This window comes from Trichomycterus rosablanca, chromosome 8, assembly GCF_030014385.1.
Source record: "Trichomycterus rosablanca isolate fTriRos1 chromosome 8, fTriRos1.hap1, whole genome shotgun sequence".
NCBI classification, from domain to species: domain Eukaryota; kingdom Metazoa; phylum Chordata; class Actinopteri; order Siluriformes; family Trichomycteridae; genus Trichomycterus; species Trichomycterus rosablanca.
Genome location: NC_085995.1, coordinates 40,913,170 through 40,938,839, shown reverse-complemented (window position 1 = coordinate 40,938,839; position 25,670 = coordinate 40,913,170). Strand labels below are relative to the sequence as shown.

General features: G+C 48.8%; 2 protein-coding genes across 4 annotated transcripts in view; both read right to left on the bottom strand.

Moving 5' to 3' along the window:
- The window catches only part of kdm2ab (lysine (K)-specific demethylase 2Ab), a 28,675-nt gene extending 15,505 nt beyond the window's left edge, over positions 1-13,170 (bottom strand). For 2 of the 3 annotated variants that reach the window (XM_063000894.1, XM_063000895.1), the window contains exons 1-11: positions 13,006-13,170; positions 12,056-12,088; positions 5,804-5,942; positions 5,634-5,712; positions 4,785-4,831; positions 3,592-3,770; positions 3,387-3,493; positions 1,802-1,895; positions 959-1,112; positions 423-538; positions 201-327 (exon numbers count right to left, since the gene is read on the bottom strand). In XM_063000894.1, coding sequence (XP_062856964.1) covers positions 201-327; positions 423-538; positions 959-1,112; positions 1,802-1,895; positions 3,387-3,493; positions 3,592-3,770; positions 4,785-4,831; positions 5,634-5,712; positions 5,804-5,942; positions 12,056-12,085 — 1,072 coding nt within the window. In that variant the 5' untranslated portion in view covers positions 12,086-12,088; positions 13,006-13,170. The remainder of the gene's footprint in view (positions 1-200; positions 328-422; positions 539-958; positions 1,113-1,801; positions 1,896-3,386; positions 3,494-3,591; positions 3,771-4,784; positions 4,832-5,633; positions 5,713-5,803; positions 5,943-12,055; positions 12,089-13,005) is intronic. The other variant, XM_063000896.1, reaches the window with a different exon arrangement.
- A 6,901-nt stretch (positions 13,171-20,071) lies between these two features.
- The window catches only part of stx3b (syntaxin 3b), a 41,647-nt gene continuing 36,048 nt past the window's right edge, over positions 20,072-25,670 (bottom strand). Inside the window, exons 11-12 of the transcript XR_010013471.1 lie at positions 20,845-20,924; positions 20,072-20,089 (exon numbers count right to left, since the gene is read on the bottom strand). The gene's annotated coding sequence lies outside the window, so the exon portion shown is untranslated. The remainder of the gene's footprint in view (positions 20,090-20,844; positions 20,925-25,670) is intronic.

Genomic DNA, 25,670 nt, shown 5'->3' with positions numbered 1-25,670 from the left:
CGCCGATTAGTGACCGGAGCAGATACGACTGAGGTCCTGCACACGGCGAGTAGCGCTGAGGGAATCATATGAACGGAGACGATGTAGAAATTAAACAGGATCATTTATAAACATAGTTTTAAACACGAAGCATCGACAGAAAGCAGATCTGAAACATCAACGTTTTCCTGAACGTGCAGCAAAGCTGGCGGTTTACTGACCGATGCCCAGCGAGTGCTTCTGGAACTCCGGCGTCAGGTGAGAGGTGTTGGTCAGCGAGTAGAGGTAACGTTCCAACACGTACCAGCACATCTCGTAATAGAACGGGTACCGGAACTTAGACGGAACCTAGACGAGGGGAACACAGGGAGTGCACGTGTGAGTCTCTCGCGGCGACACAGATGATAATAAAGCAGTAATATCACGGAAGGGTCGGTTCTGACCCGCGTGCGGTCCTCGATGTTGTAGATGTTCAGCTGCATCGGAATGTTGAAGCTGTGCAGGAAATTCCCACCGAACACCAGCGTGTCTTCGGGAGTGTACACCGCATGGATCCAGCCTGAACACACGGTCACAGTGATCTCTCTATACACGGACGCACTTCACGTCATACTACGCTCATGAGAAGAGGGCGTGTCTAAATAATCCGCCTCATGAGCTCAGATGTGTTATTAGAATCCTCTCTACTGAGCCAGCTGATCAGGTAGGCAGTGCGGGTCACTAGGTTTGAGACAGACCCAATAATTCACCACCCGCTTGTCGTTAAATATTTGGCCTGGGCGCTCGGGATCCTGCCACGGCTGAGCTCACGGGTTCGAATCTTCAAAGGAAGGTCGACATTTTTTGGCCAGCAAGCGCACTAGACGATTGGTGAAGAACACAGCACGTCAGAGGAGCCTCAGTAGGGAATTGGATATGACCAGATTCGGAAAAGGAGTTTCTATCCCACTTTTGCCGAGTTGGGAGTGCGTGTACCAACCTGAGGGGATCATGAAGGTGTAACCCTGCTTTAGCTCGACGCGCTGGCAGGCAGTGGCTTTGTCTCCCAGGAATATATCGCCCTGTTTTCCCGATAACACCCAGTTCTCATAGAGCTCCAGGTTGTGCGGTGTGGGTGGAATCAGCCAGAAGACCTGAAGGTCAACAAGAACGATGAAAGAATTAATCCTAATGCACCTAAAGAACAATACATCACTCACACTGCACTGTGTTAATAATAATAACAATGGACTTCCGCTTTGACGCCACATGGAGCAGACGTGAGCTCGTGTTTCCCTCTGAGCAAAGTCATCGCTTTTCATTATTTTAAGGCACATTTACTGTCTTTATTTCATTTAGATTTTTGTTAACTCTTAGTTAATTATTTTGGATTGGTTTTTTGTTGTTACGATGCCTCCAAAAGTCAGTAGAACGCCGGGACCCTCAAAGAGCCTCCCTCAGGCCTGTAGTTCAAGCTCACCTGGTTGGAGTTCCAGGCGTTAAAGGCAAGACATCTTTCGAGTTCACTGATCTCAAGAAGACAGTTTCAGATGTGGAGCAGTCTCTGTCGTCATTTTCAGACGATGTCGTGGGTCTACAAGCTAGGGTCGGTTATTTAACTGCGGAGCTCAGTAAGCTGGACACCAAGTGTGATGACTTGGAATCCAGGTCTCGCCGGATTGAGTATCTCGGTGCACCCTGATTACACGGCAAAGATTGGCAGGGCTCGAGCTGCTTCTAACGATGTGCGGAAACAGCTAAGTGCTTTGGACAATGCGAAGTATTCCCTTCTCTTCCCAGCTCAACTCTGTATTATAATAATAACCATGGGAGCGGTTCTCACCTTGCCTCCTCTCAGGATGTGGTACCAGACTGACGTGCCACCGAAGTCTACGTGGAAGTCGGTGAAGCAGCCCTTCACGCTCATCAGGCAGTACCTGCAAGAGACGGTATCTTAGATCCATAACTGAGTAGATTGTCCAAACCTTTCAATAATGTCATGTACCGTAGATGGTAAAAGTCCCTAAATTCTTTGCAATAAGTCAGCTGGCTCAAAACACAAGCTTGCACTTTCTTGCCCTACCTGCCTGCAGCCCAGACCCGTCTCCCATACCACAGCTATAACGGGAGCTGACGAGAGGCAACAGGCGTAGAGAAGCCCCACCCGTCCCTTCCACCCTTAAGCCAGAGTTGTACTTTCGCATCCGAGCGTAGCGCACGACTCGCGAACCCGCGAGAGCGGCAGACGCATTTATACTCGATGCGTCATCCGCTGCAGTTTTCTCCGAAACGACGGGTGGCAGTGCAAAGAAACACCCCTGCAAGCCGCTCAGGTGGCGCAGCGGTAAAGTACGCCAGCGCACCAGAGTCGGGGTCTCTAGATGCATCGTATCGAAACTCGGCTCTGCCTTTCCGACCGGGTCGGGCGGCAGTATGAACAACGTCTGGCTGTTGTTCAGGGTTAGGGGTAGAGTCGGAGCGTAGGTCCTCGTAACTGGTGCGACTGCGGCCCCTGCTGGTTGGCTGACGGCGCCTGCACAGGGCTGAGGAATATACGTTGCGTGCGATACGTGCAAGGTTTCAGAAATCGAGGGGTGCCAACGCGCATGGACGGCGTCATTTTTGGCACGCGCACCCTCGCGATGCGTGAAGTATAAACATAGCTTTAGACACGGCCAAGCTAACTTACCGTGACTTACTGTAGTAAAACAGCGAGTGAGGAATGTGATTAGTGGAGGAACTTATGAGCAGTAATAATGAAGAGAAGTTTAGTGCTCCTGTCTCCTTCTTTTACTACATTAAACCACGTTAAGCTTTATTCTCAACCAGAAGCGTTTTAGACTCTGGGAGAAGCTGATTCTGATTCTCATCATTTCTCAGAAGCTGGAGCTGTAACACAAGTTTAAAAGTGAAACAGGGAGGAGAATCCAGATAAACACAGATACATGTGGAGCTGTAACCCTGGATCTGACGCTTATTCCACACGATTTGCGCCAAGGCTTCTTGCCTCGCTATTCTCTGCGCATTCCTCCAGACACGCGGAGCGTGTGTTGTAACAGCTGTGAAGAGAAACCCAATCCAACCCTCTCACCTTCTGGCTGACCGTGCCGGAGGTGCTACGCTATTAGACCCGTTCCCTCGCGATCTAGTCGTACCCAGTTCCCAGATGGGTTCCTCCCTACCGCTCCATTATCCGCCGTCTCTGTGCAGCATCATCGATCAGGAATCACTACAGCATTCCGACCCTCAGACGAGCCGATCGCTATCGTACAGGCACCCGACTTTGCCGAAACTCGATAACTGGAATGGGGACGTGGGGGTGCACATACTTTTAGTCATATCGTGTGAGCTTACCAACCTGAGGGGATCATGGAGGTGTTATTCGGTGTGTGGAAATGCACCGTGTGTGTGTGTGTGTGCTGACGTACTTCTGCACTTTGGGGTACTGCATGTCCACGATGGCGTTGGTGGCGTCCGTCTGCCTCTCCTTCAAGTGACGAGGCCACATGTTGTCCACCCAGTCGATCACGTCAACCTGGAGCACACAAGGCAAACCGGGAATCAGGGATCAGAACCGGGAACCAATTATGTGTGTGTGTGTGTGTGTGTGTGTGTGTGTGTGTGGAGTCATACCGAGGCCGGTCTCTTGACCAGGTGCTCCAGCTTGGTGTGGCTGAACTCCAGACTGATGACGTTGTACAGCTTCTCTCGCTCCGAGGCCGGGGTCTCGTAGTAGCGCCTCCACTGACTCATGGACATCTCCATGCCCTTCTGAGTGTTCACCTCCATCACGTCCACCATCCTGCGACTGCCTGCCACACACACAAAAACCGGGAGAACGGGGGTGTAAGACGAAGTCTCGATGACACAGAGCAAGGACACGTACTGGTTCTTCAGATCTGTGCATCGATCCAAACAGGGATGAACAGGTGAGGTCCTGCACTGATCAGATTTATCACCCGTCAGTGTTGGGTTCTTACGCGAAGCTGCATCATGTCAGTAGAACCACACTAGGGTCTGCAGTGGCATCAGAGCATGTAATGTAAGGTTCTGCTGCCACAGCTTTTATTATGACTGATTAATTCCCCGTACTGATGTGAAGCAGAATTGGTGTATTACAGCCAGTGATGGCACAGTTACCTTGAAAAAGTAACTTAGTTACTTCATGGATTACTTGATTTTAACAGTAACTAAGTTAGATTACAAGTTACTTTATTAGCTATGTAATGCGGTCCGCTAATGTATCCCATAATGCAACTGGAGCTGCGATTGAAGCGGAATAAGAAGCAAGAAAGACGCGAGTCCTCTGTTCACAAGTGTAAGTAAGATAAATAAAATAAGACATTTTTAAAGACAAATAAATAACAAAAGGACGATAAATATCCTACATTTTGGCGAGTGGGGTTTGTAATGAGTCTGTAACCATGGTGATATTACGTCATCACGTCCCCACGTCATCACTCGGCGTTGGCCGAGTAGTGCACACTTCCTCCAATCTAGTGCACACTCTGTAAGTAACCGATTCCGGACGCAGCCCGTGACTTAACTGTCGCAATAGGACATATAGCAAATATACTGTATATCTTTTTACTGAGGAAAATGACAAAAATAGTAACGCACAGTAACTTGGATAAGTAAGTTTAATCTGATTACTGGATTGGAAATAGTAATGCGTTAGATTACTCGTTACTGAAAGATGCGCTCAGATTAGAGTAACGCGTTACTGACCTTCACTGATTACAGCCAATAAGAACGTTCAATAGAACGCTACCCACGTTAACGACCAATAACGTCAGTGAATAAAGTTAAATAGAAATAATTCTCACCTACAAACAGCTTCACGTCACTCACACTGAAGTCTGGATCAGGCATCCTGAGGGGAGGAGCACACAACCTGTCAGTTCCACCGTTCTACCACGTTCAAACCCACTGTTCTGCCACACTTACCATATAGAAGCACTTTGTGGTTCTACAATTACTGACTGTAGTCCATCTTTTTCTATGCCGTTCTTCAATGGTCAGGACCCCCACAGAGCAGGTATTATTTAGGTGGTGGATGATTCTCAGCACTGCAGTGACACTGACATGGTGCTGGTGTGTTAGTGTGTGTTGTGCTGGTACGAGTGGATCAGACACAGCAGCGCTGCTGGAGTTTTTAAACACCTCACCGTCACCGCTGGACCGAGACTCGTCCACCGACCAAAAATATCCAGCCAACAGCGCCCCGTGTGCAGCGTCCTGTGAGCACCGATGAAGGTCTAGAAGATGAGCGACTCAAACAGCAGCAATAGATGAGCGATCGTCTCTGACTTTACATCTACAAGGTGGACCGACTAGGTAGGAGTGTCTAATAGAGTGGACGGTGAGTGGACACGGTGTTTAAAAACTCACTCATACCAGCACAACACACACTAACACACCAGCACCATGTCAGTGTCACTGCAGTGCTGAGAATCATCCACCACCTAAATAATACCTGCTCTGTGGGGGTCCTGACCATTGAAGAACAGCATAGAAACAGATGGGCTACAGTCAGTAATTGTAGAACTATAAAGTGCTTCTATATGGTAAGTGGAGCTGATAACATGGACAGTGAGTGTAGAAACGAGGAGGTGGTTTTAATGTTATGGTTGATGGGTATATATATATATATAAGGATCAGAAGAGGGACGTACTGAAGGCCGAGACCGTCCGCTTTGGGGAAGATGATGGGGTCACGCAGCCCCTCACGCTGGATGTACTCGAATGTGAAGTCTGAAGAACGAGCAGAACAAACACAGACGGTTGGAACTCTGAGGGGTTCACAGAAAGCCGAGAAGCTTAGCGCGGCGCGTCCGGTACCCACCTTTCCCTTCCATGATCTTCACCAGATCAGAGTTGAAGTAGTCGCTCTGGAGTTTCTCCTCCAGGTCAAACGTCCTCTTGCCCTCGATCTCATCGTCCGAGACGCCGTCGTCGTGGTACCGCCGCCGCGTGCCTGTTCGCTAAACAGACGGTGGCGAAGTTTAGCGGGTGCAAAACAGATGTGGATCTGATGGTGCGTGTGAGGGTGAGGGATCTATTAGATGTGGATCTGATGGTGCGTGTGAGGGTGAGGGATCTATTAGATGTTGATCTGATGGTGCGTGTGAGGGTGAGGGATCTATTAGATGTGGAGCTGATGGTGCGTGTGAGGGTGAGGGATCTATTAGATGTGGAGCTGATGGTGCGTGTGAGGGTGAGGGATCTATTAGATGTGGAGCTGATGGTGCGTGTGAGGGTGAGGGATCTATTAGATGTGGATCTGATGGTGCGTGTGAGGGTGAGGGATCTATTAGATGTGGATCTGATGGTGCGTGTGAGGGTGAGGGATCTATTAGATGTGGATCTGATGGTGCGTGTGAGGGTGAGGGATCTATTAGATGTGGATCTGATGGTGCGTGTGAGGGTGAGGGATCTATTAGATGTGGATCTGATGGTGCGTGTGAGGGTGAGGGATCTATTAGATGTGGATCTGATGGTGCGTGTGAGGGTGAGGGATCTATTAGATGTGGATCTGATGGTGCGTGTGAGGGTGAGGGATCTATTAGATGTGGATCTGATGGTGCGTGTGAGGGTGAGGGATCTATTAGATGTGGATCTGATGGTGCGTGTGAGGGTGAGGGATCTATTAGATGTGGATCTGATGGTGCGTGTGAGGGTGAGGGATCTATTAGATGTGGATCTGATGGTGCGTGTGAGGGTGAGGGATCTATTAGATGTGGATCTGATGGTGCGTGTGAGGGTGAGGGATCTATTAGATGTGGATCTGATGGTGCGTGTGAGGGATCTATTAGATGTGGATCTGATGGTGCGTGTGAGGGTGAGGGATCTATTAGATGTGGATCTGATGGTGCGTGTGAGGGTGAGGGATCTATTAGATGTGGATCTGATGGTGCGTGTGAGGGTGAGGGATCTATTAGATGTTGATCTGATGGTGCGTGTGAGGGTGAGGGATCTATTAGATGTGGAGCTGATGGTGCGTGTGAGGGTGAGGGATCTATTAGATGTGGAGCTGATGGTGCGTGTGAGGGTGAGGGATCTATTAGATGTGGAGCTGATGGTGCGTGTGAGGGTGAGGGATCTATTAGATGTGGATCTGATGGTGCGTGTGAGGGTGAGGGATCTATTAGATGTGGATCTGATGGTGCGTGTGAGGGTGAGGGATCTATTAGATGTGGATCTGATGGTGCGTGTGAGGGTGAGGGATCTATTAGATGTGGATCTGATGGTGCGTGTGAGGGTGAGGGATCTATTAGATGTGGATCTGATGGTGCGTGTGAGGGTGAGGGATCTATTAGATGTGGATCTGATGGTGCGTGTGAGGGTGAGGGATCTATTAGATGTGGATCTGATGGTGCGTGTGAGGGTGAGGGATCTATTAGATGTGGATCTGATGGTGCGTGTGAGGGTGAGGGATCTATTAGATGTGGATCTGATGGTGCGTGTGAGGGTGAGGGATCTATTAGATGTGGATCTGATGGTGCGTGTGAGGGTGAGGGATCTATTAGATGTGGATCTGATGGTGCGTGTGAGGGTGAGGGATCTATTAGATGTGGATCTGATGGTGCGTGTGAGGGATCTATTAGATGTGGATCTGATGGTGCGTGTGAGGGTGAGGGATCTATTAGATGTGGATCTGATGGTGCGTGTGAGGGTGAGGGATCTATTAGATGTGGATCTGATGGTGCGTGTGAGGGTGAGGGATCTATTAGATGTGGATCTGATGGTGCGTGTGAGGGTGAGGGATCTATTAGATGTGGATCTGATGGTGCGTGTGAGGGTGAGGGATCTATTAGATGTGGATCTGATGGTGTGTGTGTGAGGGTGAGGGATCTATTAGATGTGGATCTGAGGTGTGTGTGAGGGATCTATTAGATGTGGATCTAATGGTGTGTGTGAGGGTGATGGATCTATTAGATGTGGATCTGATGGTGTGTGTGAGGGTGAGGGATCTATTAGATGTGGATCTGATGGTGTGTGTGTGAGGGTGAGGGATCTATTAGATGTGGATCTGAGGTGTGTGTGAGGGATCTATTAGATGTGGATCTAATGGTGTGTGTGAGGGTGATGGATCTATTAGATGTGGATCTGATGGTGTGTGTGTGAGGGTGAGGGATCTATTAGATGTGGATCTGAGGTGTGTGTGAGGGATCTATTAGATGTGGATCTAATGGTGTGTGTGAGGGTGATGGATCTATTAGATGTGGATCTGATGGTGTGTGTGTGAGGGTGAGGGATCTATTAGATGTGGATCTGATGGTGTGTGTGTGAGGGTGAGGGATCTATTAGATGTGGATCTGAGGTGTGTGTGAGGGATCTATTAGATGTGGATCTAATGGTGCGTGTGAGGGTGAGGGATCTATTAGATGTGGATCTGATGGTGCGTGTGAGGGTGAGGGATCTATTAGATGTGGATCTGATGGTGCGTGTGAGGGTGAGGGATCTATTAGATGTGGATCTGATGGTGCGTGTGAGGGTGAGGGATCTATTAGATGTGGATCTGATGGTGCGTGTGAGGGTGAGGGATCTATTAGATGTGGATCTGATGGTGCGTGTGAGGGTGAGGGATCTATTAGATGTGGATCTGATGGTGCGTGTGAGGGTGAGGGATCTATTAGATGTGGATCTGATGGTGCGTGTGAGGGTGAGGGATCTATTAGATGTGGATCTGATGGTGCGTGTGAGGGTGAGGGATCTATTAGATGTGGATCTGATGGTGCGTGTGAGGGTGAGGGATCTATTAGATGTGGATCTGATGGTGCGTGTGAGGGTGAGGGATCTATTAGATGTGGATCTGATGGTGCGTGTGAGGGTGAGGGATCTATTAGATGTGGATCTGATGGTGCGTGTGAGGGTGAGGGATCTATTAGATGTGGATCTGATGGTGCGTGTGAGGGTGAGGGATCTATTAGATGTGGATCTGATGGTGCGTGTGAGGGTGAGGGATCTATTAGATGTGGATCTGATGGTGCGTGTGAGGGTGAGGGATCTATTAGATGTGGATCTGATGGTGCGTGTGAGGGTGAGGGATCTATTAGATGTGGATCTGATGGTGCGTGTGAGGGTGAGGGATCTATTAGATGTGGATCTGATGGTGCGTGTGAGGGTGAGGGATCTATTAGATGTGGATCTGATGGTGCGTGTGAGGGTGAGGGATCTATTAGATGTGGATCTGATGGTGCGTGTGAGGGTGAGGGATCTATTAGATGTGGATCTGATGGTGCGTGTGAGGGTGAGGGATCTATTAGATGTGGATCTGATGGTGCGTGTGAGGGTGAGGGATCTATTAGATGTGGATCTGATGGTGCGTGTGAGGGTGAGGGATCTATTAGATGTGGATCTGATGGTGCGTGTGAGGGTGAGGGATCTATTAGATGTGGATCTGATGGTGCGTGTGAGGGTGAGGGATCTATTAGATGTGGATCTGATGGTGCGTGTGAGGGTGAGGGATCTATTAGATGTGGATCTGATGGTGCGTGTGAGGGTGAGGGATCTATTAGATGTGGATCTGATGGTGCGTGTGAGGGTGAGGGATCTATTAGATGTGGATCTGATGGTGCGTGTGAGGGTGAGGGATCTATTAGATGTGGATCTGATGGTGCGTGTGAGGGTGAGGGATCTATTAGATGTGGATCTGATGGTGCGTGTGAGGGATCTATTAGATGTGGATCTGATGGTGCGTGTGAGGGTGAGGGATCTATTAGATGTGGATCTGATGGTGCGTGTGAGGGTGAGGGATCTATTAGATGTGGATCTGATGGTGTGTGTGTGAGGGTGAGGGATCTATTAGATGTGGATCTGAGGTGTGTGTGAGGGATCTATTAGATGTGGATCTAATGGTGTGTGTGAGGGTGATGGATCTATTAGATGTGGATCTGATGGTGTGTGTGAGGGTGAGGGATCTATTAGATGTGGATCTGATGGTGTGTGTGTGAGGGTGAGGGATCTATTAGATGTGGATCTGAGGTGTGTGTGAGGGATCTATTAGATGTGGATCTAATGGTGTGTGTGAGGGTGATGGATCTATTAGATGTGGATCTGATGGTGTGTGAGGGTGAGGGATCTATTAGATGTGGATCTGATGGTGCGTGTGAGGGTGAGGGATCTATTAGATGTGGATCTGATGGTGCGTGTGAGGGTGAGGGATCTATTAGATGTGGATCCGATGGTGCGTGTGAGGGTGAGGGATCTATTAGATGTGGATCTGATGGTGTGTGTGAGGGTGAGGGATCTATTAGATGTGGATCTGATGGTGTGTGTGAGGGTGAGGGATCTATTAGATGTGGATCTGATGGTGTGTGTGTGAGGGTGAGGGATCTATTAGATGTGGATCTGATGGTGCGTGTGAGGGCGAGGGATCTATTAGATGTGGATCCGATGGTGCGTGTGAGGGATCTATTAGATGTGGATCCGATGGTGCGTGTGCGGGATCTATTAGATGTGGATCTGATGGTGCGTGTCAGGGCGAGGGATCTATTAGATGTGGATCCGATGGTGCGTGTGAGGGTGAGGGATCTATTAGATGTGGATCTGATGGTGTGTGTGAGGGTGAGGGATCTATTAGATGTGGATCTGATGGTGCGTGTGAGGGTGAGGGATCTATTAGATGTGGATCTGATGGTGCGTGTGAGGGTGAGGGATCTATTAGATGTGGATCTGATGGTGTGTGTGAGGGTGAGGGATCTATTAGATGTGGATCTGATGGTGCGTGTGAGGGTGAGGGATCTATTAGATGTGGATCTGATGGTGCGTGTGAGGGATCTATTAGATGTGGATCTGATGGTGCGTGTGAGGGTGAGGGATCTATTAGATGTGGATCTGATGGTGCGTGTGAGGGTGAGGGATCTATTAGATGTGGATCTGATGGTGCGTGTGAGGGTGAGGGATCTATTAGATGTGGATCTGATGGTGCGTGTGAGGGTGAGGGATCTATTAGATGTGGATCTGATGGTGCGTGTGAGGGTGAGGGATCTATTAGATGTGGATCTGATGGTGCGTGTGAGGGTGAGGGATCTATTAGATGTGGATCTGATGGTGCGTGTGAGGGATCTATTAGATGTGGATCTGATGGTGCGTGTGAGGGCGAGGGATCTATTAGATGTGGATCCGATGGTGCGTGTGAGGGTGAGGGATCTATTAGATGTGGATCCGATGGTGCGTGTGCGGGTGAGGGATCTATTAGATGTGGATCTGATGGTGCGTGTGAGGGCGAGGGATCTATTAGATGTGGATCCGATGGTGCGTGTGAGGGTGAGGGATCTATTAGATGTGGATCTGATGGTGCGTGTGAGAGTGAGGGATCTATTAGATGTGGATCTGATGGTGTGTGAGGGTGAGGGATCTATTAGATGTGGATCTGATGGTGGGTGTGAGGGTTCTATTAGATGTAGATCTGATGGTGCGTGTGAGGGTGAGGGATCTATTAGATGTGGATCTGATGGTGCGTGTGAGGGTGAGGGATCTATTAGATGTAGATCTGATGGTGCGTGTGAGGGTGAGGGATCTATTAGATGTGGATCTGATGGTGCGTGTGAGGGTGAGGGATCTATTAGATGTGGATCTGATGGCGCGTGTGAGGGATCTATTAGATGTGGATCTGACGGTGCGTGTGAGGGTGAGGGATCTATTAGATGTGGATCTGACGGTGCGTGTGAGGGTGAGGGATCTATTAGATGTGGATCTGATTGAGGTTCCTCGTTGTTCACGTGTTAAACGCAGCAGATCTGATCAGCACAAAGACCCGAGGGACTTTGATCCGGGCCGGATCGTCATGATCAGATCTCACAAACAGCAGTGGGTGACACAGGCGGGCGTGGTGAGCGTCCACCCACAGCTGTCCAAAGAGGACAACAAGTGACGTCTGGTACGGACCAACAGAACATCTACTGTGGATCAGTCAGAGTGCCCATGCATGGGTGACCAGGATGCCCTGTAAGATCCACCCGACAACTACAGAGGCTGAAGGAGCTGCTGGTAACGTCCTGGTACCAGATACCACAAAAGCTCTTCAGACGGCAGACTAGGCGGGTGGTTCTAATGTTTTGGCTTATCGGTGTAAAGTAGGTCTTTAACTTACCAGGCGCTTGCTGTACCGGGTCTCCTCCATCTCCTAAACACACACACACACACACACACACACACACACACACACACGTTAAATCTTCACTAATTGGGTTAGGAATGGTGCTGTGTACTAAACCACATATCATTCACTAATAAAGGGGCAGTTGTAGCCTAGTGGTTAAGGTACTGGACTAGTATCGAAAGGTCATTGGTTCAAGCCCACCAGTGCCAGGTTGCCAATGTTGGGCCCTTGAGCAAGGCCCTTAATGCTCAATTGCTTAGATGATATACTGTCACTTTGGATAAATTAATAACCTTACTGGTGTCCTTATTATTTCTGACACACTGTTTAGTGTCATTAACAATCAGCTGTGTTATAATAAAGAACTGAAAGCGTTTGGTTTGTGAGACTGAGTGGTCGCGTCCCGATCCGCACATCAGCCCACTAAGTAGTGCGCCTAATAACCCATCACGCGCCGGTTAATATAGGCAACGTAGTGAGGGTAGTTTTGCGGATTGGGACGCGACCGACTGGCTCACAGAAAATATCCTTTATATATCCGTTTATTATGTTTTTTAAACTGTGCCAGCGTGGATACTTTCCTAATAATTAAAAACGGCTAAAAAATAATTTTAAAAACGTATAAGATAAATTAGAAATTTAATCATTTGAAGGGATTCGTGATACACATAATAGTCATTAGCATGTAGGCTAACAGAACAAGCCCGGCTCTGTACACCTGCCTGAACGCTGCGTGTGCAAAATTCCTAAACAAACTCGGTTCATTAATTCATTCGCTTATATCTGATGCAAGTTTTCAACCCGAATAAGCTTGGGTAAATAAAAGCAGCTTGTTAGCAGTTAGCTCCTCTGTTAGCATCTGCACTGACACCTTCAGTTAGCGTTAGCACGTTAGCGTTAGCATCACAGAACAAAACAAACCCCGGGCGCCTCAGTTTTACCTCAGTTCGGTGGAACAGTGGCGCTCAGCTCTGCGCTGCGTGTTTAATGTGAACAGAATCCGTGTGTTGTTAGTGAAAGCTGAAGTGCATGCTGCTCAGCGTCGCTCGTTATTAAACAACATAAAGTTCGAGCGAACCGATCGGCTCCCATCCGCCATTTTCACATCTCCATTATACACACACACACAGCGTGAGGACCGGCCCAAGCCCCGCCCTCACTCACATCGCGACCAATGCGGACGCAGGATCGTGGATTGGAGGATGCTGATTGGACGAGCGGAACGCCTCAGCCGATGAAGCACGCTTCGAGTGTTTTTCTTTTCTGTGTTTAATTCAATAGTTTGTCAAAATTATTAAACACATTCAATCAAAGCTGATACACGAGTGTAGAGAAATAATAGAATAATAGGTTTTCATTCATCACAAAGCTTTAATACATACAGAGACTAGATAACTTTACATTGATCACAGCCAGTGGTTCACTAAGCATGGGAGTGTCCACATACTTCTGGCTATTCTGATTAAATTAATTTACAGCTGAAGTCAAACTATCACACAGTCTTCGATTTATTGTTTGTTTGTTTATTAGGATTTTAACGTCATGTTTTACACTTTGGTTACATTCATGACAGGGACGGTAGTCACTCTACACACAAGATTCATCAGTTATCAGGGTTATATCGAACACAGTCATGGACAATTCAGTGTCTCCAATTCATCTCACTTGCATGTCTTTGGACTGTGGGAGGAAACCAGAGTACCCGGAGGAAACCCACGCGGACACGGGGAGAACATGCAAATTCCACACAGAAAGCACTCAGACCGCCCAACCTGGGGATCGAACCCAGGACCTTCTTGCTGTGAGGTGACAGTGCTACCCACCGAGCCACCGTGCCGCCCTCGATTTATTGTACTGAGAACAATGGCAACCTGGCAGTGGTGGGGCTTGAACCAGTGACCTTTTGATTACTAGTCCAGTACCTTAACCGCTAGGCTACAGCTGCCCTTATTGCCCTTAGTAATTTATTCGTTAGGATTTTATCGTCATGTTTTACACTTTGGTTCCATTCATGACATGACAGGTAGTTACTCATTACACAAGATTCATCAGTTCAAGCTTAATAACTTTATGGTGTTCATTTGTTTTCTTGGGTAAGGTAAGCTTCTGGTTAAAGTGTATATTTTTTGCTGTAACTTGTTCTAGACCCTGTCTTTGTAACTTTGATTATTAACATTGCTAGAATTGAAGTAGCATTTAACTATTGTTAAAAGATAGTCTGTTGATGCATTCATCTGTGTTTTGCTGATTGGTTAAAGTGGTTTCAGGTGACTGTTGTTAGACCTGTTGTTAGAGGCTTAGGTGTGAATTGGGTGGCAGGGCTAAGCTTAGTATAAAATTAAAGCTGTAGCAGCTGGTCTTCTCTATCACTAGGTTTTTTTTCTACTAATCTAAACTAACTTGGGTAAATACTATCAGTTTCTGACATTGTTCAATCTATCAAACTTTTTCTCAGCATGTGCTACTCAAACATTCCCTGCAGACCCTGCAGACATCAGAGGGCACATTATAGGAACAGCAACGCCAGCAACCTCATCTACCCCCAACTGTTGCAACAGTCTCAAACAGTGGTGGTAGGTGGGGTCTGGAACTGTCAATCAGCCGTCCAGAAAGCTGACTTCATCTCAGCTTATGCACTTTCTCACAGCCTTGACTTCCTGGCACTGACTGAGACGTGGATCACCACCGAGAACTCAGCAACACCAGCAGCCTTATCCTCTGCCTACACCTTCTCTCATACACCGAGAGGATCTGGTAGGGGTGGTGGTACAGGTTTGCTCCTGACCAGGAAATGGCAATTCACTACTGTGAATGTTTCTCACCTTAACATTTTATCTTTTGAATTTCATGCTATTACTGTTACTTTTCCGATTACTCTTCATATCATTGTCATCTACAGACCACCTGGCGCACTGGGAGACTTCATAGGAGAGCTGGATGTTCTTCTGAGTTTCTTCCCTTCAGATGGAACTCCTCTAACTCTTCTTGGTGACTTTAATCTCCCTACACTTCAGTCCTCCTGTCTTCTTCCTCTTCTTTCATCTTTCGACCTCCTCTTTAACCACAGCCCTCCGACACACAAAGGAGGCAATCTTCTGGACCTGGTCTTCAGCCGTCCAGCTTCTGTTCTGGACCTCACTGTCACCCCACTCCACCTCTCTGACCATCACTTTGTGTCCTTCTCTCTCTGTCTCCCAACTCTTCCTACCTCCAACCACACTTACACCCTTACAACACGCCCCAATCTTCACTCTTTATCTTCCTCCCTGCTGATCTCCAACATCCTAACTTCACTACCTAACCCTGACACTCTTGCTACCCTTCCACTCAACTCTGCAACTAATACTCTTCTCTCTTCTCTTTCAACATCCCTCGATCAGCTCTGTCCTCCTACCCTCAAACGAGGTAAACCTTCTCACCCTGCTCCTTGGCTTTCAGATGCACTGCGCAGCAACAGAAGAGAATTAAGGGCAGCTGAGAGAAAGTGGAGGAAATCTAAGCTCAGTGTTGATCTCCACTCCTACCACGATCTGCTGTCCAGGTTCTCATCTGACGTGACTGCTGCAAAAACATCTTTTTACAAAGCCAAGCTTGAACAATCTGCTGCTGACCCACGTAAGCTTCATGCTATCTTTTCCTCTCTTCTGAACCCTCCTCCTCCTCCCCCATCTGCCTCTCTCACTGCTACTGACTTTTCAACATTCTTTCAGGACAAGATCGACAAAATCAATCAATCCTTGTCTCCGACTGACCCACTTTCAACTGACCCTCAACCCACCAACACACTCACCAGCTTCACCCCACTCACCATGGATGAGGTTACACAGCTCCTCTCATCCAGCAATCCCACTACATGCACACTTGACCCTATACCATCCACCATCCTCAAAGACATCTCACAGGACCTAATCCTCTTCATCACACCCATCATCAACAACTCCCTGACATCAGGTGTTGTCCCTACTGCTTTTAAGAAAGCTCAGGTCATCCCCCTTCTTAGGAAACCTACACTAGACACTACAGACATCAACAACTACAGACCTGTCTCACTCCTCTCTTTTCTATCCAAAACTCTTGAACGTGCTGTCTATAACCAACTATCTGCCTTTCTCACTCAGAATGACCTCCACGATCCGTACCAGTCTGGCTTCAAGGCAGCGCATTCTACAGAAACAGCACTTGTAGCGGTTACTGAGAAGCTTCATGCAGCCAAAGCAGCCAAACTGTCATCTGTCCTTATTCTTCTTGACCTCTCTGCGGCCTTCGACACAGTGAATCACAGCATTCTCCTGACCACTCTCTCCAACCTTGGAGTAACAGGTTCAGCATGGCAATGGATGGCCTCCTACCTAGAAGGGCGCTCCTACCAAGTGTCATGGAGGGGATCCATATCTCCCCCATGCACTCTCTCAACCGGTGTTCCTCAGGGCTCTGTACTCGGCTCACTTCTTTTCTCTATCTACACCCGCTCTCTGGGTGAGGTCATAGCCTCCCATGGCTTCTCCTACCACTCCTATGCAGATGACACTCAGCTCGTTCTGTCATTTCCTCCTTCAGACACGCAAGTCTCAGCTCGCATCTCAGCATGTCTCTGGATGACTCCCAGATCAGACCATCTGATAATGTAAGAAGTCTTGGTGTTGTCCTGGATAACCAGCTGACCTTCTCTCCTTATATAGCCAACATGACAAGATGGTGCCGGTTCCTCCTGTACAACATCAAGAAGATTCGTCCATTTCTCTCCAGGGAAGCTACCCAGATTCTGGTGCAATCACTTGAAATCTCACGGCTGGACGACTGCAACTCCCTTCTGGCTGGAGCTCCCATGGCCATGATTAAACCCTTACAGCTCATTCAAAATGCAGCTGCCCTTCTGGTTTTTAACCAGCCCAAACACTGCCTCATCACCCCACTGCTGCCACATCATCACCCCACTGCTGCCTCATCACCACCCCACTGCTGCCTCATCATCACCCCACTGCTGCCACATCATCACCCCACTGCTGCCTCATCACCACCCCACTGCTGCCTCATCACCACCCCACTGCTGCCTCATCACCCCACTGCTGCCTCATCATCACCCCACTGCTGCCACATCATCACCCCACTGCTGCCTCATCATCACCCCACTGCTGCCTCATCACCACCCCACTGCTGCCTCATCATCACCTCACTGCTGCCTCATCACCACCCCACTGCTGCCTCATCATCACCCCACTGCTGCCTCATCACCACCCCACTGCTGCCTCATCATCACCCCACTGCTGCCTCATCACCACCCCACTGCTGCCTCATCACCACCCCACTGCTGCCTCATCACCACCCCACTGCTGCCTCATCATCACCCCACTGCTGCCTCATCACCCCACTGCTGCCTCATCACATCCCCACTGCTGCCTCATCACCCCACTGCTGCCTCATCATCACCCCACTGCTGCCACATCACCCCACTGCTGCCTCATCACCCCACTGCTGCCTCATCATCACCCCACTGCTGCCTCATCACCCCACTGCTGCCTCATCACCACCCCACTGCTGCCTCATCACCCCACTGCTGCCTCATCACCCCACTGCTGCCACATCATCACCCCACTGCTGCCACATCATCACCCCACTGCTGCCTCATCACCCCACTGCTGCCTCATCATCACCCCACTGCTGCCTCATCATCAACCCACTGCTGCCACATCATCACCCCACTGCTGCCTCATCATCACCCCACTGCTGCCACATCACCCCACTGCTGCCACATCATCACCCCACTGCTGCCTCATCACCACCCCACTGCTGCCTCATCATCACCCCACTGCTGCCTCATCACCACCCCACTGCTGCCTCATCATCACCCCACTGCTGCCTCATCACCACCCCACTGCTGCCTCATCACCACCCCACTGCTGCCTCATCATCACCCCACTGCTGCCTCATCATCACCCCACTGCTGCCTCATCATCACCCCACTGCTGCCACATCATCACCCCACTGCTGCCACATCACCCCACTGCTGCCTCATCACCACCCCACTGCTGCCTCATCATCACCTCACTGCTGCCTCATCATCACCCCACTGCTGCCACATCACCCCACTGCTGCCTCATCACCCCACTGCTGCCTCATCACCACCTCACTGCTGCCTCATCACCCCACTGCTGCCACATCATCACCCCACTGCTGCCACATCATCACCCCACTGCTGCCTCATCACCCCACTGCTGCGTTCTCTTCACTGGCTTCCTGTAGCTGCACGCATTCAGTTTAAAACACTGACGCTCGCCTACAAAGCCAAAAATGGACCCCAAGCTACCTTCGAGGCCTAATCAAACCCCGCTCTGTACCGCGCAACCTCCGAGCCTCTAGTCTCGCTCGACTTGATCCTCCATCCAGGACTAAAGGAAGACGAGCATCAAGGATCTTCTCTGTTCTAGCGCCCAAGTGGTGGAATGAACTTCCTCTGTCTGTCCGAACATCTGAGTCTCTCGCTGTCTTTAAAAAACGATAAAAAACCTTCATCACCTCTTTACTAAACACTTAGGCTGACTTGTACTTATTTACTAACACTTTATTCCAATCTTTTCCATTTAAAAAAAATAAAAATAAAAAAAGGGCCACTTTGGTTCTAACAGGTTTTAGCAGATTTGTGTTCTTCGACTGTTGTTTACTAAAACTTGAGAAATGTAATGTTCACTATAGAAGCTCTTCTGTAAGTCGCTCTGGATAAGAGCCTCTGCTAAATGCTGAAAATGTAAATGTTAATATCAACGGGGAGAACATGCAAACTTCACACAAAAATGACCCGGACCGCCCCGCCTGGGGATCGGTCCCAGGACCTTCTTGCCGTGGGGCGACAGTGCTACCCACCGAGCCATCGTGCCGTCCGGAATGTGTACAGAGCAACAGATAAGCGACAGTTAGTAATTGTGTGCCCACAAGGTTTATCTTTATAAAAGGACTAGGTCATAAATTGCCAAGCATTGCAAAATAAATAAATGTAATTAGCTTATCCAATTAGGGTCGCGGGGGGGGGGGCAGTCTATCGCAGGGCAGACACGCAGACACACACACACACACACACACACACATTCACATTCACCAATTCAGTGTCTCCAATTAACCTGACTGCATGTCTTTGAACTGTGGGAGGAAACCGGAGCTCCCGGACGAAACCCACGCAGACACAGGGAGAACATGCAAACTCCACACAGAAAGGCCCGCCTGGGGATCGAACCCAGGACCTTCTTGCCGTGAGGCGACAGTGCCACCCACTCAGCCACCTTTTTAACTTTATTGATTTTTTTCATCAAAATACACTTATTCCTAATTTAACACATTATAAAACAGTTAGGACGGTAGCAATATGTGGCGCTGTCATAACTCTGAGGATAAACTAAAGGTGCAGTTGTTTACGAGCAGGGCTGGATCGCGGTTCAGCACTTTACCAAAAAATACCAAAAGAAAACTGTGTGAAGAGAGCCACGCACTGCTATCCGTGATCAGCCGACCCCCGGTGCAAGTGCCTCAACCTGTCAGCAGGCTATGCAATTGCCCCCCTCCCTACAGACACAGCCGATCGTGTGTCTGCGTAGGTGCGTAGAGCCACTGAACCAAAATCTTGAAGGAACATTTCCAACGTCCAGTGAAATCAATTCAGACTGTTTTTAATAAAGCAGCCAGTGAGGAACACGAGAAGTTTATTGTATAATAAACACACAGAAACGTCACAGCGTAATAAACAACCAGACGTCACAGATACACACAAACAACGTTTACTAAAACCATGATGGATTAAAGAGGAAGTGTTTTAGAGGAAGTGGCTTTGTTCTCAGTAGCACTTTCCATTATTATCAGTTTCATCATTTATACATAAACAAATACATAATACATAATAAAATAAATAAACAAGTCACTTTGTACTACTCAGGTTTGATGATGAAGCTTCAACACAAGAACATTTTCTACAAAACACCCAAAGAATGGAATCGAGGAGGAGGTGAGAGGAGAACCGGCGTCTGGTATCAGTGCTGGATCCTGAAACAACAAAACCAAAATGCAAAAATAAATACTGTATAAAGCTCATAACAGTGTTTCAACTTCTTAAAGCCGAAGCTAAAGTCAAAAGTTTACATACAGCTGTAGGGAACCTGTTTAAATTTCCATTAGGGCGGCACGGTGGCTAAGTGGGTAGCACTGTCAGCAAGAAGGTCCTGGGTTTCGATCCCCAGGTAGGGAGGTCCGGGTCCTTTCTGTGTGGAGTTTGCATGTTCTCCCCGTGCCTGTGTGGGTTTCCTCCGGATGCTCCGGTTTCCTCCCACAGTACAAACTGATTTGGAGGTGAACTGGAGACACTAAATTGTCCATGACTGTGTTTGATATTAAACTTGTGAACTGATGAATCTTGTGTAATGTCACAATGTACAGACGGTGGCACTAAGGTGGCGTAACGGTAAAACACAGTAGCACACCAATGCTGACATCTCAAGCTTGTGAGTTCGGATCTGGCAGGGTGCCCACACGGAAGATAATTGGGTGGTCTGAGGGTGGTAGTGCTGTATGGATTCCTTATAACTGCTGCAGTCACGACCTCTGCTGGCTGACTGATGGCACTGCACAGAGACCGGAGATAATTAAATCAGTGCGTGACTGTTAGTGATACTGATCCCGGTCTGTACTGCACATGTGTCGGAGGGGGCGTGTATTAGTTACGGCCCACCTGGTGAATCGGTGAACTGGATACGACTAAATTGGGAAAATAAAGGAACACGAGTCCGAACACACAAACTGACCTTCATGAGAAGAAGCTGTAGAGATAAGAGAAGACGACGATGCCCAGGACGACACAGCACAACATGATCATAATTTTCTTCTACAGGGAGAAAGAACCAGGACTTCAGGTACCAAGAAATACATCCTCATCCATCAAACCTCATTCCAAAAGATTTGGGACAGCGGGTCAAACAAACAATAGATGTGTTAGATAGTTTTGTGCTGCTTATCGTTTACAACAGATTTTTTTATATCAGATTTTTTCTATTGACGCATGAAGCACTTTAACAAAAAAGTTGGGACACGAGCAACATTTTATTTAGGCTCAGTCATTTTTGGAGGAAGGTTGATTGAGGTTTGACACCGAGATCACAGATTCCAGCAGGTTGAGAATGCATGATTGCACGGAATTTAGACATTTAATATCTACAGCGCATAACATTATTAAAAGAACTTAAAGAAATTGATGTGTGTAAAGGGGAACACCAAAAAAACAATACTGAATGCTTGTGACTTTCAAACCCTTAGACGGTGCTGTATTAAATCCAGACCTGCTTGTGTAAAGAACAGAACCACTTGGACTCTGGAATCCTTCAGAAAACTCGTCAAGGACTTCCGGTTTGGTACGGCATGGAGTAGACATGTGTTTGGTGGTGCCCGTAGGGAAAAGTGGTATTTTATTGTTTTGATACATTTTATATGTTTATTTTTAGGTATCAGTTGTCAGTTTTACTTAGTTATCTTAGTTGTGTTTATTGCTTAAACTGCAATGCCTCCAAAATTAAACAAATCGAGGAGTTCAACACAGTCGCTCATCCGGCCCGTTATACACGCTGCATCCTCGCCTTCAGGTGCTTCAGCTCCCGCAGCAGAGACACGCGCGACACCAGCTTCCGTATTAGATACCGATGCATTAAAATCTGAGCTGGTTCGCGCCGTCGTGGCTGAACTCCAAACCGTCTTGAACGACCACCACTCTAAGATTAAAACGGAACTGCAAAAAAAAAGGGACTTTGCATCGCTGAGGTCCGAGTTAGCCAGCGTGAAAAGCACGGTTTCGGACATTGAACATTCTCTGTCTGCATGTACAGATGATACGGCAGCGCTACAGAACAAAGTTGAATTTCTGTCAAACTGGATGCTAAACGTGAGGATTTAGAAGCTAGATCGCGCCGCCAGAATGTCCAAATTGTGGGGATTCCAGAAGGTGATTCGTTCTCCCTGACAACTCTTAATATATCCAAGCTCCTTAAATCTTCCATGGATAAATGTCCACTGGTGGATAGAGTCCACCGTTCATTGGCACCCACGCTGAGCCCCGGCGAGTCTCCGCGCTTCATAATAGCGAGATTACACTATTATGAAGACTGTGTAGACATTCTCAGTAAAGCTAGACGACAACAGTGGATTACAGTTTCAGGCACAACGCTAAAACGGCGAAGGCACGAGCTGCTTTTAGTAATGTCCGTAAACTGCTCCGCAACATTGAAGGAGTTAAATACGGTATGTTTTACCCGGCTCAGCTTCGGATAACTCGGGACGGCAAACACCACGATTTTACTTCACCTGAGGAGGCCACGCAATTCGTTACTTTAATAACTAAGTAATCGTACTACGACGTCCAGAAACGCTGCCGACTTCTCTAACCTGAATGATCTGAGATGGATTGAAGCGAAGTCAGGACGTGTGCCGTTATCTGACGAGTGTAACTTGCACATCTGCAAAAGATTCATTCGTGCTGAGGAGCACAAACACATTTTGGAACGATGTGTGCTGGCCTGGAATGGCAAGACAACGCCGAGCGTGCATGTGCTAGACCGGCCTGCCTGCAGTCCAGACCTGTCTTCTATTATAAATAAGAGCAGCATCATACAGCACGATAGAGGAGATCAGAGATCCCGGACTGTCGATCAGCCGAAGTGGTTTCCTTACATACACATTCTTACAGGATGTACAGTGGTACACACGCCCCTGTCCCAAGTTTTTTGAAACGTGTTGCAGCCACCAAACTCTGAAAATATTTTGCTTTTGTTCTGTTTTTAACTAAATGCAGCTCAAAACGGATCTACAAATCACTGCTGTCATTTTCCTCGTGTCCCTTTGGAACCTTTTGGATTTTGGGTTGTACGAGTGTAATAAGACGTTACTGGTTGTGTTTATTACATATTTTCTTTAAAATAAAAAGGGAAAAGGAAAAGCAGGGAGCACAAATGATGTCCATGAGAGAGTGTGAGTGTAGAAGAAGATGTAAAACAGTTACTCACCTGCTGTGGAACCAAACCAGCTCAGATGCTGCCAAAATAAACGAGGTCGAGCAGCATCAGGTCAGGATTCGGTGCATCATGATGCTGGCAGTCAGTGACACATTACACAGAGACTCATGCATTCATGGTTTCCCCACCACTGGGCCCGAGATCATGGAGTTTTTAAATACCGTGTCCACTCACTGTCCACTCTATTAGACGCTCCTACCTAGTCGGTCCACCTTGTAGATGTAAAGTCAGAGACGATCGCTCATCTATTGCTGCTGTTTGAGTCGGTCATCTTCTAGACCTTCATCAGTGGTCACAGGACGCTGCCCACTGGATATTTTTGGTTGGTGGACGATTCTCAGTCCAGCAGTGACAGTGAGGTGTTTAAAAATCCACTCATACCAGTACAACACACTCTAACACACCACCACCATGTCAGTGTCACTGCAGTGCTGAGAATCATCCACCACCTTAATAATAGCTGCTCTGTGGGGGTCCTTTGGGGGTCCTGACCATTGAAGAACAGGGTGAAAGGGGGTAACAAAGCATGTAGAGAAACAGATGGACTACAGTCAGTAATTGTAGAACTACAAAGTGCTTCTATATGGTAAGTGGAGCTGATAACATGGACAGTGAGTGTAGAAACAAGGAGGTGGTTTTAATGTTATGAAATTAATTCATTCATCCTTCAAAAGTTAAAAATATAAAATCATTTATTTAACATTATTTATTTTAATTGTTTTTTTACAGAGAGAAGAAATTTAAAAACAAAATAAAACGTTTTAGCCGAGATTTGTTCCTCTTCGCTGGGCGCTCGGGTGGCACGGCCGGGGTTCGAATCTGAGAGGTGCTGTCGACCGGTCGGGCGTCTACACAGATGGGGGAGGGATGAGCGAACAGCCTGGCCGTCGGGAGGTGCACTTGCACTTGCGCTCCGAGTGCAGGTCCCAAGCCCAGATTACTGTTCATATTATGAAAAAATTCATTTAGACATAATCAATTCCCCCCGACACCCCCCCCCCCCTCTGACAGACATGAATCCTCTGGTCTCCTACAGCTGTGATAAGGCGATACCCTGTCCGACCTTCCCTCCATTTAGACATGGCCAATCGCGTCTGTAGAGCGCCCGACCGAACCATGGTGTACGGCACCACTGAACCCTTCCAAGAACGAGTCTACTTTTAAAGCAACTATTTCCTCCCCAATTTAGTCGTATCCGATTCCCCTGGTGGTATTTCACCTCTACCGCTTAAGTAACACACCCATCTCCGACACGTGTGCAGTACTGACCTCTTCTTTTCACCTGCACCGAGGTTCATACGGAGATCAGAATCGTGCACAGATCTAATCTTCGTTATCCCCCGCAGCGCCATCGATCAGCCAGCAGAGGGCGGAGGGGATTCCTCATAACTGCAGCAGTTACGCCCTCTGCTGGCTGATCGATGGCGCTGCACAGAGACCCTTAGACGAGTTTTAGCGCTGCGCCACCCGAGCGCCCGTGTTTTATATATCTTAACAGAAAAAATAAGAGAAGAACACAGTAAGAGCACTTGTAGGTAGGATGGGTGGATGGATGAAGTCTTTGGTGTTGAGGATACTAGAAGGAGGAGTTCCGATTCAGTCCTCTCCACACGTTCACATATATATAGATCATCTTTATATGAAAACATTCATTCTCCAGCAGCAAAAAAATCCTTCATGTGATTAAAGGCAACAGGTGAGTTCATCTATGTACAGTCATGGAGGGCGTGAGGGCACGAGGGTGTGAGGGCGTGAGGGAACGAGGCGTGAGGGAACGAGGGTGTGAGGGTACGAGGGCGTGAGGGAACGAGGGTGTGAGGGAACGAGGGTGTGAGGGCACGAGGGTGTGAGGGCGTGAGGGAACGAGGGTGTGAGGGCGTGAGGGCACGAGGGTGTGAGGGCGTGAGGGAACGAGGGCGTGAGGGCGTGAGGGAACGAGGGCGTGAGGGAACGAGGGTGTGAGGGTACGAGGGCGTGAGGGAACGAGGGTGTGAGGGTGCGAGGGCGTGAGGGAACGAGGGTGTGAGGGCGTGAGGGCACGAGGGCGTGAGGGTACGAGGGTGTGAGGGCACGAGGGTGAGAGGGCGTGAGGGCACGAGGGTGTGAGGGCGTGAGGGAACGAGGGCGTGAGGGAACGAGGGTGTGAGGGTACGAGGGCGTGAGGGAACGAGGGTGTGAGGGTGCGAGGGCGTGAGGGAACGAGGGCGTGAGGGCACGAGGGCGTGAGGGCACGAGGGCGTGAGGGAACGAGGGCGTGAGGGTACGAGGGCGTGAGGGAACGAGGGCGTGAGGGAACGAGGGCGTGAGGGTACGAGGGCGTGAGGGTACGAGGGTACGAGGGCACGAGGGTACGAGGGCGTGAGGGTACGAGGGCGTGAGGGAACGAGGGCGTGAGGGTACGAGGGCGTGAGGGCACGAGGGCGTGAGGGCACGAGGGCGTGAGGGAACGAGGGCGTGAGGGTACGAGGGCGTGAGGGAACGAGGGCGTGAGGGCACGAGGGCGTGAGGGAACGAGGGCGTGAGGGAACGAGGGCGTGAGGGCACGAGGGCGTGAGGGAACGAGGGCGTGAGGG